At 34.8% G+C, this 14,952-nt stretch overlaps 1 protein-coding gene across 5 annotated transcripts in view; it reads right to left on the reverse strand.

Annotated features, from left to right (window-relative positions):
* LOC116343112 (MAGUK p55 subfamily member 5-A) overlaps positions 1-13,764 on the reverse strand; it is an 83,131-nt gene extending 69,367 nt beyond the window's left edge. For 2 of the 5 annotated variants that reach the window (XM_031771010.1, XM_031771009.1), the window contains exons 1-3: positions 13,141-13,763; positions 7,915-8,094; positions 7,170-7,227 (exon numbers count right to left, since the gene is read on the reverse strand). In XM_031771010.1, the coding sequence (XP_031626870.1) occupies positions 7,170-7,227; positions 7,915-8,094; positions 13,141-13,224 (322 nt within the window). In that variant the 5' untranslated portion in view covers positions 13,225-13,763. Of the gene's footprint in view, positions 1-2,003; positions 2,636-7,169; positions 7,228-7,914; positions 8,095-13,140 lie in introns of those variants that run through there. The other 3 variants (XM_031771011.1, XM_031771013.1, XM_031771012.1) reach the window with 3 other exon arrangements.
* Between the last annotated feature and the right edge of the window lie 1,188 nt (positions 13,765-14,952).

Raw genomic sequence — 14,952 nt, forward strand, 5'->3', positions numbered from 1 at the left:
TCTCTCTCTCTCTCTCTCTCTCTCTCTCTCTCTCTCTCTCTCTCTCTGTGTGTGTGTGTGTGTGTGTGTGTGTGTGTGTGTGAGTTTGGCTACTTTAATTTGTATCGACTGTGGCACATTTGGAAGCAAAAAAAATCATCAAATTCAAAAATTCATTGAAAATTAAGCAGCTATTGAATAGCAAGTTCTCAAGCTCAATGTCGGTTGTACGAAATTGAAGCTTACCAAGAGCTGAAGAGCTCAATGTGCTGAAATACTCTCGAAAAACTCTTCATTGTGTCAACATTCCGCAAAACATAAACACAACACTATGCACAGTGCTCTGTGCTGTTCCATCTTTTCCGCTGCATGCTTACAATGTAAATAAAGACCATGGCAGCTATAGAAAGACGAATATAAGAGATAGAGAGAGAGCACAAGATTGTGTCCGAAAAAACTAAGTTTTCTATAGAGAAAAACCTGACCAAGAAAATGGTTTTCCAAATGGACTTTGAGATGCAATATAATAATATCTATGGTATGAGTGGCTGTTGCCGTGCAACCAAAGCGTATACATTTTAAATGTGAATGCTAGATAGAGCCAGTAAGCACGCATGCTGTAAAAAGCCGAGAATCATGTGATAGCGATGAAGCTTTAGAAATTGCTATAATGAATTCAAGAATGATTCACTTGTGGTTTATCGATTAATTCCCTTTTGTGGTTTTTTTTGTTGTCGTCTCGTGTGTATTATCTTTCAAATACATTTTCAGTTATGCTCTTTGAACAGAAAGTTTTAGTGCCATTGACCAATGATAACGAGCTTCGATTGCATTCCATCCGGCTTGAAAATGTGTGGTGGGAAAGAGAGAAGAAAAACAAGCAACTGTAAACCATCGAAATGCAAGATAATCGAATAGCACATAATAATCGAAAAATGTACTTGAAACAACCGAATGTGACGGAATTTCGAAGGGAATGAAAAGAGGTGCTTCAGCGAAAGATGAGAGAGAGAGAAAGAGACCTTAAATTATAAGCACGAAAAAGAATCAAATGGGAATAAATGCAAACAGAAAAGAATAAACAAGTTTTAAACGCATACAACGATGTTGAGTTCTGTTGCTGCATATGCTACTTGCTGTACCAATTTACTGACTCAGACTCCTATACACAGACATACACGCGCACATACAAACCCATTGAAAATGGAACAGTGACAATAAAAGCAGTCAGCATCTACGTGTACCATTTTTACACACGACACAAACCGCTGTGTGCTACGTTTTTTTTTTTTTGCATTTCGCGATCGCACAATCAACATCAACATTGCCACAGATGTAAATTGTTCACTCTGCTATTTCTATTTCATGCCATTGTTATTTCTTGCAAGTTAGAGATGTACATTGTGTTACATAGTTTGCGATGAGATTATAATGTATCACTGCATAGTAAAAGAGCACTGTACATCATTTGATTGTAACATTTTGTCGGTCTATCCATCTACCTAGTTTTGTTTGTTTCCATATTTCTTCTGTTCTTTTGAAATACGTCATTGCCGTACAGTTTTGAGCTTCAATCGAAAATGTATAAAAAAAACACTTTAAAATTGACATGCCTGACACAAAAAAAACATCAAACGAACACACAAACATTTTCGACGCTGTGCGCAGCATTTCTATCTGTTTCATTTGATATTATAATGATTGCAAGTGATATTCATGCCATTGCAATTTCGTATTACATTTTTTTTCACCTGTACATTAGCACACAGCAATTAAAATAAAAGTTAAACATTTGGCCCTTTTGCCATAAAAATGAATGAGTCTGTCAGTCATGGAATGTTTCTAGCGTGAGAACATTACGTTTTACTGTGAATCGATCGCAAAAATACATCATTTTCACTCGTTTGCAGGGCGAGCTGAAAAAAATGGCGATCGATTCGATTAAAAGTAATGCATCCAATTATATCTGCTGGAATCAATGTATAATACCAAAAAAAAAAAAAAAAAAAAAAAAATGAAATAACCTTTTTTTTAAATTCCAGAATGGTTATATTAAAAACGTTTCTCCGATAAAAATTATTATATCCAACTGGCTGTTTGATATTTCCGTGCCAAATCCACAATTTTCAACATTCACTTTAAAAAAGCTGCTTCGTTTTCACACCATTCACTTCGGCTATAAATTCAAATCAAACTTATTTCTTTTTTATCCAATTCTCTTTGAATTTGTCACATTTGATGATTGTATGAGGTGAAACCGCAAAAATCCGATAAACAATTTTTCACGTGAATTTTGATGATTTGATTATTATTAACTGAAGTGTAAATATGTCAAATAACATTCGAATTAATCACACACACAAATACTGTTCGATTTAATTTACGGTTTTGCAGTTTGCACACCAAACACTTTCGAAATCACTTCACTTTAGTTTTCGATTACTCAGTATTATTTAGTTAGATCAACCGAATTTTCTTTTCTGCTTTCTTCATATGTTCAATTGGTCGGAGTATTTAAAACCATGTAAATCGTTGGAAAATAAAGTTGAAAAAAATGAAACGAAAAATAACCGAAACTGCAAAACCAAACAAATATGAGAGAAAAGTCAGCGCGAAATGCCGACGACTTTCAATAAAATGGCTCGATTCGGTACTGAGATTTAAGCAACATTTTCGAGCTCTTTGTAGGCCAACAACAAGCAAACGAACGAACAAATGAAGCCAACAGAGAGGAAAAAAACGTATATATGTATTTATATTAATATACGCGATAGTCGCGCGCGTACAGCTAAAGCCACAAAGTCAACTTTTAATATGGATACATATACAGAGACGCATTGTATCATACCTGCACCATAATACCTGTATACATTTTGAAGAAAGAGAGAGAGAATGAAAAATACAAAAACACACGGTTTGCCGCGGTGTAACCATTTCACGACTCATGTTTTGGATCATAGAAACTCGTGTGTTCGTTTGGTTGAACAATGCACAGTTTTCTATAGACGATAGTGAACAAGTGCATATGTATGGATCTGAATTTGTTGAGAGTTGATGTATTGTGTGTTTTTTTCCTCTCGCTTATACTTTGTTTTATTGTATTTGCCAAGTGGTTTTTGAATACATGTATGTATTTTTGCATCATATATTTGTCGGTTGCCGTGTATTCACCAAAAAATTATTATATTTCATCATTGTTCATGTTAATTCACTATAACGCAAGTCGTTGAACGTGTGTGTTTGTGTACTTATTTTGATTCGTTTACTTAATCTGAAGCATGTAAGCATGTATGTGTGTTTGTTGTTGTTTCAGATCGTAAATACTTTGTTCGTACGTTCTAAATTGTCCATTCAAACTAATTTCTTCACAACAACCTATTGCTAAACAAATTCTTGAATGCAATTCACAAATGCAAAATGAATGGTCTGGTTTTTCAAAGAAAACTTTTTTTCTCGCATTAATGTCATAGATGAGATTCCAAATTGACGATGATTTTAATAAAAAGCATAATCCCAAATAGGTAGTAGATATAGAATTTCCGGAAATTATTCATTGAATACATTCTATTTTGTGGTTTCCACATCGTCAAGATTTTCTCATTTTGTACATACTATAATTATACATTTTCGATGTGAATACGGTACTTAAAATGATAATGCTGTCATTTACTTTACACCTGAGTTTGTGTTTGTATTTTACATACAGTCGGTAATTTGTCATTGTGTGCGCTCAATACAGTGCAAATATTTTAACGATGTGTACACTTGTATGTGCGCGAGCGACTAAACCCATTCAGCTTATGTAAGTTTGTGTAAGCGGATAACAATGATTATGACGACGACGATGAGCAAGAGAGGGAGAGAGAGACAAAAAACTCACATACATTTTAGAATTCAAGCTGTTTTATGCTCTTATAAATATTCTTTATTACGTAGACAAAACTGGTTGAACAACCTATTTTCCAGTGTTTCAATACAATCTCTCTTCGGAAAGGCTTGGGATCGTACGTAGGAGAGTGTATATCCAAAGAATTTAGTGAATTCTACGCAATATAAAATGCGTGACGATAGAAAGAGATAGAAAGTAAATACTTTAAATGTTCGTTTGCGTACTTTTCGTGGTAGCACAAGCTACATGCATTCACTTAAGAATGCTTTATGTAGGTAAGTATGCGGCTTAAGTGGCGCACATATTAAATTCTCTGTACTTCAAATTGAACATAAGAAAGGAGAGCGAGAGAAAGGAAGAAATACATAGCTGATGGAGATGAAGAGACATGAATCAACACCACTGAAGTTTATTACGACCATCGTTTTCTTTATTCATCGTTGAGATGGTATATATATATCGATTAAAAGTGATTCAACGCTATCATAATTACTTTCATCTACGATAAAAGCATCTCAACCAACAATTACAATGTATAGTGGCAAAGTAATGCAAGCATTTAATTTTTAGTTCGATAGAAGTAGCAATTAACAACTAATGGTAAGAGATGCAATAATTCAACATTCGCATCTTAGCTCTGGTGTTCATCATCGCCACAAATTTATGTCACGAAAATAAAATATAGTGAATATATTAATGGATTTTTCCATCGAAAGTGTTGTGTGACTTAATGGCAAATTCAAAAGAGACAAAAGCAATTGTCGATCATTTACGAAGAGCACAAATTACACTTGATAGATAATTTTTTTTGTTACAGAGTATTTTCACCCTTGTTATCTGTATCATATCCCCATCTTCTTGGTTGGATGCTTATGGCCTTTAACAATACACATATCGACTCGGTTGAAATCGTCTATTGTTTTCAAAGTTCCTTTTATAAAACGGTCAAAACCGCGTCGGTTACACATCATATACATCCCATAAAGATGCACGCTGAACAGATACGAGAGTATATTATACAAAAGGATATTCCAAGCATATTGTTATGCTGCTTGTGTTTTAGTTAGTTGCATAATGTGTATATTGGGTAGAAAGCGCGTGAATAAAGGACGAATCGATCGTGCGATTAATCAGTACATTACGATACAAAATGCGTGTTCGATAACAATGTTTAATGCCATGATAATCTCATTCACTTCTTCATAACACAAGATTTCCTCTCTCTCGCCATTCTCATATTTGGTTATGGTCTATGCGATATTTTAATGTTTATTGTATTTATCAGTACATCCATTATGCACAATATAATATAAATTAATGGAAATAATAAGCGTTCAAACTTCCATTATCGCGAATTTATTTTATATTTTGATGTTTGTTTGTATCGATATGCATGCAATTTTCGTGTTTCTGTTATTGTGTGTGATGAGGAAGAAGAAAATCCATTTCCCATTTGACTAGTTGCACAGTGAAAATGTGGAAATTCTTGGATTTTGTTTATCCAAATGGAAACTTCCAATAACGTATAAAATACACATTGAATAACAAAAAACTAGCTCACCAATGAAAGAGGAAAGCTTTCGACCAATTCCAAAGACAACTAAAACACTGTGTAGAATCACTTACACATCATAGCATTCTCTCTCCCTGTATCTCTCTTTAGCTGGACCTTTTCTCATTTCCGATAAATAAAAACGATGTGCCACACCACATTCTCACTAACAAAAACGATAGAAAAAGCAAGAGAATGTGCAAGGAAGGGTGGCAATGAACGCAACCAAAACCAATGACAAAAAAACGGCCAGAAACTTTCACTTCACTATTTTCCATTATAATTCCTTCCGACCATGATGTGTATTGAAAGTGGCGTTATTTAATACGTTCGATCGTGTGTGTGTGTGTTTCATTGAAGCACAAGTGGTTGTCTTGAGATGGTCGTGTTTTTCTATGCTATTAGCAACGGGACAGTGTCCGTTTTCATATATTTCCAGATAAACCATTATTGAAGTGAATGGGTATGGGTGTAATGCACCGTTGTCATTTGTTTTGTGTGACCGAAATGACGATGAAAATGACGGACGAGCCAATAGACCAAACGAATAAAATGAAACGAACAAATCAATGGCGACTCAAATGGCAGAAAAAGGGAAATCGATTTAAAAAGCCAGTCATATTGTGTATGTGTGCGTGTTATTTGCTTCTATGATAGTGACATTGCATAAGGTGATTTCTGGATGCGTTGTCGTTCATAATCTCTTTCTCTGTGTGTCGCAGTTTCCGATTTTTCGATATTTGCCACTACAACGAGACAGACATTTCTCGACTTTATTTCTCAAGTTTTTTTTTATGGAACTAACTAACCATTTTGAGGCACTCTCACTTCTAATCGAATCCGTTTTTATTGTAGTCGCAATTTTTTTTTATTATACAGTTTCAAAGCAAAACTCTTGCCTTTTCTGTACTTTTGCTAAACCAATGGCTGTTGGTCGTTGTCAATGTTTTCGTCGTAGCACCATATCTCTCAAATCGATATTGTCCAATGGGCCAGAGGTTGTATCAATGTTTTATTATGATTTTCGATGCAGTATACTTTTTCACGCCTCACTAAATTTTGTCAAAAAATATCGGCTCTGGATGTTTGATGATAGGTTTGGTGTATCTGTTGAACAGCATGCGAAATTGTTTCACAATTTAACATACAAAGATAGATACCAAATTCGGAATTCAACGAGTATACAATACCCAACACAGAATGTGTCCCTTAGCATATGCACACATCAAACTAAGAATTGAATTTAATGGCAATGGAACAACATTTTACCAAAATCGTGATCAAATAAAAATGTTTCGGATTTGCTTGTTTTACGATGGACAGTTGAAGTAAAATGAATCCCCAATTTATTGAATGCGTAGTCGTAAATATACACACATCTATATGGTGACAATTTGAATTGCAATGAAAGCCGATTTGATTTCTATCGTCAAACGTTGAACAATGTTCATTTCAAAAATTGCGTCTTTCCTGGAAATGCGCCGTACACCATGATACCAACAGTCATTAGTTAATTGACGATGACGAAAAAAGCAAAAAAAAACTGTCCACTGACATCGATGCACTCACATGGTCTTTTTTGTGTTTTAAAGCGTTTAAGCTTTTACTCTTTTAATCCGATTTCACGTTCGTAATGATAAAAGTGAAAAAGGTGGGTATTTTGGTTTTCATTCATATAAAACATATCGTGATGATGATCTTATATTCAATAAATACTTTTCATTTTTAACGGATAAAAAAAATACTTACCGAGCTTTGAATCACTCCGTCGTTTCACACGCAACTTTATCACACATGATTGGATACACTGGAAATAAAATAACGATTATCAATTAATTTTAATCGAGCTTTGGTGATTATTTGGTAAATGATAGGTGATTCAAAACAAAAGAAAATCCAAAAACAAATAAATACCGATTGTTTGGCATTGATTTCAAGAATATCAATAGCAAAAAGGAAGAGAAATGCGTTTTCTGTTCAGATTCAATTTCAATTGCTGCCATATGCCAATGTAATATACGCTTCATTTATTGTAACAAACAAATAACAATAGAAATGAATGGATCAATTGCCCACGCAATGAGAAAATGCTGCAATTGACATATACATACAACAACAGGTGTTTATTCTCTTTGTATTTATAACAACACCGATAAAAAACAATATAAAATCCACTTGTATTACTTATTTTTTCACTTTTGATTCGAAAATGCGCATTATACTGGATTTGGCATTGAACCGAAATCAGATATCAACGAACCATACCGTATGGAACAGACCGATTTGGTCGACAATGAACAAATCCCGTCGAAACAAATAAGAAAGTGATTACATTTTGTTTCACAACAAATATGAGTATATACTAAATGAATGTCACCACTTTTGTGTTGTGTTTGACATTCAAATATCAAGTGAAAACCCAAATGAGAAACCAACAGAAAACACTGTATATGAAAAAAAGAAAAGAAAAATTCGCCATAAGTTAATTATTTACCTCATGAATGTAGCGTATTACTTCGGCGCGTGGCAAATCTTCCAATTTGCGTTCATTAACGTCAAGTATCTCGTCAGCCACTTCCAAGTTGTCTCTGTCAGCAGGCGATCCATACAATTTAATTTTATTATCGCGACTTTCCACCACAATGATTACATATCCATTTAGCTCGACCACTTGCTGCAAAGAGAAAGGTGAATAAAAAAAGCTAAGTTAATTATCGCCAAAAATTTATTAAAGATGCAAAAATCATTAATAAAAAATGATTGCACTCCACACAAGGGACGCATTTTTTAATCTCTTTCTTTTTTCTTCACTTTCTTTGTGAAATAAATTTCAATTTGTGTAATTATTTCGTGCACGCTCGTGAGTGTTATCACGTTGAACAGGCGCCGTTAAAATTGAATTAAAATTGATTTGCTCCTGGCACATTAAACCAATTTCAACGTGCAAATGCACTTTCCATTTCGAAAAAAAATTATATTATGTATGTCGCATTGTAATTAATCCACACAGTTAGGATGTTCATTGCATTTTGCAATGAAAGAGAAATTCATTGCGCTGATTTTACCGGCGGCACAGGAGCTGTTAAACATTTCCATGAATAAATTAATCAAGTTTAGATGAGTTTTATTATTTGCACTGATATACAGATTATAGTGGCGCGTGTACCGACTACCAATTCATACAGTACACACACACTCTCTCTTTAATGCACACACACTCCGATGGGATGACAAATGGAGTTCAAGCACTTTCCGTGCTTTTAATTGCTATTTTTTTGCCATTTGCGAACGAGCAAGAGAGAGATAGAGAGAGAGAGGTGTATGTTGTCAGCGCGAAAATCGAAAACGCGAACTGAATAAGCTCGACGACAGAATTTGATTTAAATGCTTAGAGATATAATACACACAGGCTGTGATTTCAATAGTTTGTTGCACGTAGCAAAAATAATAGTTGTCGAATGACCTATATTCTTGGTCATATTCTCTCGAACAAGTTCATCGATATGATCTGCTATCATTTGACAAGTATTCACCGAATGCAGTTGACAACAAATGCACTGCATAGCCTGATTATATGCGGTATGGTACAATGCACATTATTATACAAGCTGTGAATTGACGATGGAAAATTTCAATCTCACTTTCACACCCTGATCGAAAATGAGCAGAACCAAGTATGTACATTCATGCAAAGGCAGTAAAAACTATAAAATTGATCAAAGTGACGAAATTCAAGCAAATTAATTTGATTTACAACATTGCATCGGTTGCAAAGTCAATCTAAACCAGTACCAGAATTTACTTTGTAAATTGAAAAGGAAAACATTTGTATTTTCTCCGTTTGTTGTTTGCATAGCATGAGCCCTGTGCAAATTGCATTTTACATTTTTTTTTATGTATGTGAATATTCGATGGAAGAAAAAAAGGAAGAAGAAGAGAGAATAATACGCATCTATAAAATAAACACAATAAAAAATGATGGATGTTTGATTGATGGCTTAATTTTTAAAAGCATTTTCACATGCATAATATCGAAAGGCAAAATAACAGCACAGCAGTGTAAATGGGAGACTCCAAAAATATATCGCGCACCAACCTTCAAAAAAAAATTATGACAGTCAGCGAAAATAATATGGAAAATGGAATCCAAAACCGTAATAAATATTTTATATAGGTCGTGTCTTTTATGTGCGAAAATAAACGAAAAAAGAGAGAGCTTCGATTCACCTAGTCTGAGTTACCGCAAATATGCAGATTTCGACACCGTAATGGAATTTCCCTCTTCGTTCACATCGCTCACTTGATGTACATAAATAGATTTCGATACAGGTTTACGTATTATACGTATTGGATTGACATCTGCCGTTGTGATCACATTCATACATGTACACATGCACATATAAATATGCCATAGCATTGAAAAGGCAAAAGTTTATTGTGTGTCAAGCTATGTTGAGATAAGGGAAAAATCGACCAACGGGTAAAAGCAAAACGACCAACTCAATTTGCGCGCACACTTTCCACGTTAAACGATGTGTCAGTTGACATATTTTTCACTTCGTTCAATTCGCTCTTCTTTTTTTTCTATCTCATTTTCGATGTGGAACCAAAGGCACCACCATTGGCAACCGTAACAGTAGCACCACTCAAGCGATGAATCGCAAAAACGCATAAAGTGTGTCGTCACACAAGCCATCCAATATATATTTAAGCCACACCAGCAGAGCAGCAGCATCATCATCAGCAACATATAAGCATAAATATCTGAATTTGGTGGTTATTTGATATCAGATGAATACGCAACAGAGCCGTAAAATTATGTGAACAAAACTGAATCTCGTAGGTATTGAGACACAGATAGAGCACAATACGATGGGGTGACAAGTGCGTTAAAGTTTTCGCAGTCTCAAATGAATCTGCAGATAAAAACAAACCAAAAAACATCATGAATTCAACGATGAAGAGAAATTGATTTGCCAATGAATGATTTGTTTGCCTAACGATTTTTTTTTATATTTTTCACATATAGTACGAACATTATTCATGAATACAGTACCGTATACTTTCGACAGCCCCTATTGATTTGCACTAAACTTTTTCTTGAAAAAGTTCTCATCTTCACCAAACAACTAACTCCGAAAGAGGGTAACGAATTAATAAAATTTTGTTGAAAAAGTATCGAAGATAAAATGCGTCACTTGAACGTATGGAAGTGATTATTTTTTGGTCGATTTGATAAACAAAACAAAACGCATTCATACAAACCAAAAAGATGAAGCAAATAAAAAAAACATGCTGGAAATAGACTATTATCAGAGTTCGAGAACATCAAGAGAACATCAGTTACTAAAACCAATATTCTATTGTTCGACACATCTCTGTCAATTTTTTTGTCCACCTCTTTCTCCCTGTGTCTGCCGTTTTGTGTGTTCATTTTTTTCGATGATTTTCTTGTCGTTTTTTTTCTCGCTCTGTATGTGTGTTCCCACAACAAATTACACAAACATTTGCCATTCTTAACATTTGTTGCTAGTAGCCGATCAAATACTCACAGAATAACGAAAAACACTACTGAAAATCGATAGACTAGCGAGAAGAAAAAAACACATAGAAGAAGAGCAAAGAAAAGCAAAATGTATTTATCTTGGAACTTTGTTCAGGCTAGATTTAAGCCCTTGAAAATGCGATGAAAGAGGCAATAGAATCAAATCAAATGTGAGAGTCGTTTTAACGTCGAAGACTAAATTCTAGCATAAAATATCAATCAATCGCTTTCTTCGCCAGTGGAAAGACAATCATTTTTATCTGCCATGTGTGTGTGTGTCAAAACACAGTTGCAGAAAATGTTGCTAAAACACGCGCATTGCTTAACCCATATCGAAAAATGGTTGTATTGACATGAGTTGGAACATTGTAAATAATAATAATAAAAAAAAGAGAGAAAGAACTGAAAATTTGCTACTCTTTTTTTTACGATTCCAATTGGTGATGATTTCACTTTGGGTTGGTGCGTTTTCTTTGAGCATATATGTGGTGTACCGTGTTTGTGTTTGTGTGCTGTAAGCGTGCCCTGTTTATATGTTGCCATTTTGCTGTTGCCGAGTGCTCGATACTTTTGACAACTTTTCGCAAGTTTCGGCATTTTTAGCATTTTCTCAGCGCGTGTACTAGCTATCCATCATTCAGCTTGGATGGAAGCTGTTGGAAAATCTCTTTTATACTCGTTTGTTTGCCAAGTTGTTTTTTTTTCTCACTCGTTGCTGGTGCTGCGTTTTAGCGTTTGCTATCGTTTATTTTCCATGTCGGGCTGGAGTTGACTGTCGGTCGATTCGGTTGTCACAGTCGAAAAAGTAGAAAACGCGTGTACGATAAACGCGACATAGACACATATCGTATACGATTTGAGCGATAACATATATTAATGTATATAATGGCTGGTTGTTTTCGGTTTTTTCATCTTCTCTTCTCTTCTCTTCCTTACTTGGGCTCCTTTTTTCACAACGGCGCGCATACATACGCACACACATACACATACACTCATAAATAAACAAACAAATACGCGTTTGCTGATTTCCATGATTTTCATCTAAACGAAAACACATCATTCTCGGTGGTATATTTTCCATTTTATTGTGCCTCCCGAAAGAAGCGTTAAACATTCATAAGAGCAATACGATTGCACGGGCATTATCGATACCTCTTGCTTTCGCGGATTCAATCTAATTGTTATGCAGACATGTTTTAATTTATCTGTGTGAACTGACAAAGTGAATGAAATTACCCTTCAAATTTGATGTAAGTGTTCGACGATGAAAAAAAAAAACAACAGCAAAGCATACGAGAAGACGAATGATATTCTGTGTGCCAAACCAAATCATCAATAAATAGAAAAACACTCAAAGGCAAACATTCGGGCAAACGCAACTACAAAGACAGCAGCAATAATAACAACGAGCCGATTGAAGAAGAAGAAAAAACGCTAGAAGATAATTCTCGTGTGTGCACGCAAATAAAGTGGATAAAACACGCACAAAATATTGGAATGCGTTCGTGGACAACAAACGGTTGGCACACGCACACATTGGTATACTATCAGTAGTAGCAGAAATACACACAGACACGCACAAGCTCCTCTATCGTACACGCACCACAATACACATTCTTCAGACCAGTTTGAATACGATTTTCTCCGCACAACACGGTATTCTTTTGCTGTTTTTTCCCAGAGCATAACTGTTCTTTCCATCCATGTTTTTTCTTCATCTGCAGCTCCTCGTTTTCACCTCTAATATGTAATGTATACATGCCTTTTTTCCTTTTAAAATTAGACAGCATACAAAGTGTTTAAGTTATTCATCTCCTTTTTGTACTTTTGGGAAAAAAATTTTTGGTTTTGACTTGATCTTAATCTAAAAGAAACACTTCCATAATTTACAGTTTGGTTTTTATTTTTGTCTCATTTCTCATTTAAAATGTCTTCATGTCTTGCTTATTCGTCGCGTTTACAGCTATTCTTGATTTAATGGTTAATTATTCTAAGCTTCCACTAGTCGCACTTTGGCAATCGCATCCCCTTAGCTATAGCCAATAATTCATCATGGTATCTTGCAGTTCAACGAATGAACTCAAATTAATGCAGTTGCCAGATCGCATTGAATCTTAGTGAAACCAAAATCCAACAAACGAATATGAGAAACATGAATTTCGGTTTAAGCATTACCTTTCCCGTTGATGTGGTTGTCGATGTTGAAGACTGTGGTTGAAGAGCCGCCCTTTGATGTGCTTGCGAATACTGTGATTGCATTTTCGCTGGCAATATTCTTGCTTTGCGTTTTGATTGTATGAAAATTCGATTTGATTTCTTTTTTTCGTTATCTTTTCGATACTTTCACCAGATCATTTTCACATGAATTTCATAATACCGTTTTAATTTTATACGTGTTGTTACTGTTTGCGCACAGCTTTAGCTCCAATTCGTCTAGGACACTTCACATTTATTTCGATCACTTCATTGTGTTTAACATGTAAATTTTACATTTGCATTGCGCAAAATTCTTAAAATCACTTACACCGAACCGCGTATTTTCAAATGTTCCATCGAGTTTGGTTCCCTTTTTCATATTAAATCCAAAACCAAAATCAAATATTAACATTTCGTTTGGTAAAAAGCATCATCAAAAAAAAAAAAATCACATCACGCGCATTCACACTTTACGAATTCCTTATCACCGTTTTCATTTAGCTTCGCAAATAATCTTGAGTAACATGAATTCTTTCAAATAAAATAAAAAAGAACACGAAATGTATGCGACAAAGAAAATAATGTCGTAAGAACACCAACACAAACATACACAATCGAATATAAAAACGTGTTAAAATGCTGTGTAATTTTTCTTCGGTCAAAACAAAATGAATAAGAAGAAGAAAAAATAACTAATAATAAAACGTTGCAAAGTAGATTTTACTTTGACTTTTGGTACACTAGTTTCACATGAAAATTCGATAAATTGTCATGATGATGCCTTTCTTGAATAGGATAAACTCACTCGCGCGACGCGACCGAAAATACTTATACGTCTGTTCGATGGTCATACGACCGAATGATGCTGAGCAATGTGAAATTTTTTCGCCTAACATCCCATGGAAATTCGATGTGAGCTTTTACTTGCGCTCTGCACACAAATACACCGATTCACTGTCTCTTTCTTCCGTGCCGTTCAGCGACTTTCCAAGTGTTCACAAACTGGACCAGTTTCCATTTGCCGTACATGCACAGTAATATGGAAAATGTCGATGGATGTGTGTGTGCGTCGATTGAGAGAGAAAGAGGAATTTTCTCAAAATGTGTAATACAATTTTCAATGAATGAACTTGAATGAATTGGTGTTGGTAAAAAGTCAGCTTTCCGTATCACGTCTCCCTTTCCAATAAACCAAATGATAAGGACAAAGCTATCGATATTTTTCCACTTTTTTTTCGTCTCATTTATAGTAAATAGTGAAAATACACTAGCACTCCATCAAAAAGTAGTAAGCACGTTTTTAGCTAGAAGTGTAATGTTTGCTTTAAGCAAAAGAGTGTTCCACATGAAATTCGGGAGATTTTTTAAATTCCAAATCGGGGCATTTCAAATGGTTTGATCTGAAATAGAACGGTTGAATTGCCAAAATTGATTGTCACACAATTTATGTTTGTGATTAAGGTTTCATAAGCACATTTGTCTGTCCAAACGTGACTTCAGCAGAAAATTGTGAGAGAATTTTTTAAGGGAGGATAACTTTTACTTTTTATCCACTCACACATACATGCATGCACACATAGACAAAGCGGGCTCAGGAATGTGGTCCATTTCTGAAACTGAGTGTGCGCCGTAACAACACATATTCAGTTTATAAACAAAACTACAATTAGATAATAACTTATCATCGACTGCAAGTCGGATGGTAATATTTGCAATATTTTTTTTTGATTAACGTATATTTTACGCTCATATTTTCCATAATTCATTTTAAAATCTTACTCCACTGCAAAA

Source organism: Contarinia nasturtii, unplaced genomic scaffold (genome assembly GCF_009176525.2).
Source record: "Contarinia nasturtii isolate CC-2019 unplaced genomic scaffold, AAFC_CNas_1.1 Cnas_scaffold_928, whole genome shotgun sequence".
Lineage (NCBI taxonomy): Eukaryota > Metazoa > Arthropoda > Insecta > Diptera > Cecidomyiidae > Contarinia > Contarinia nasturtii.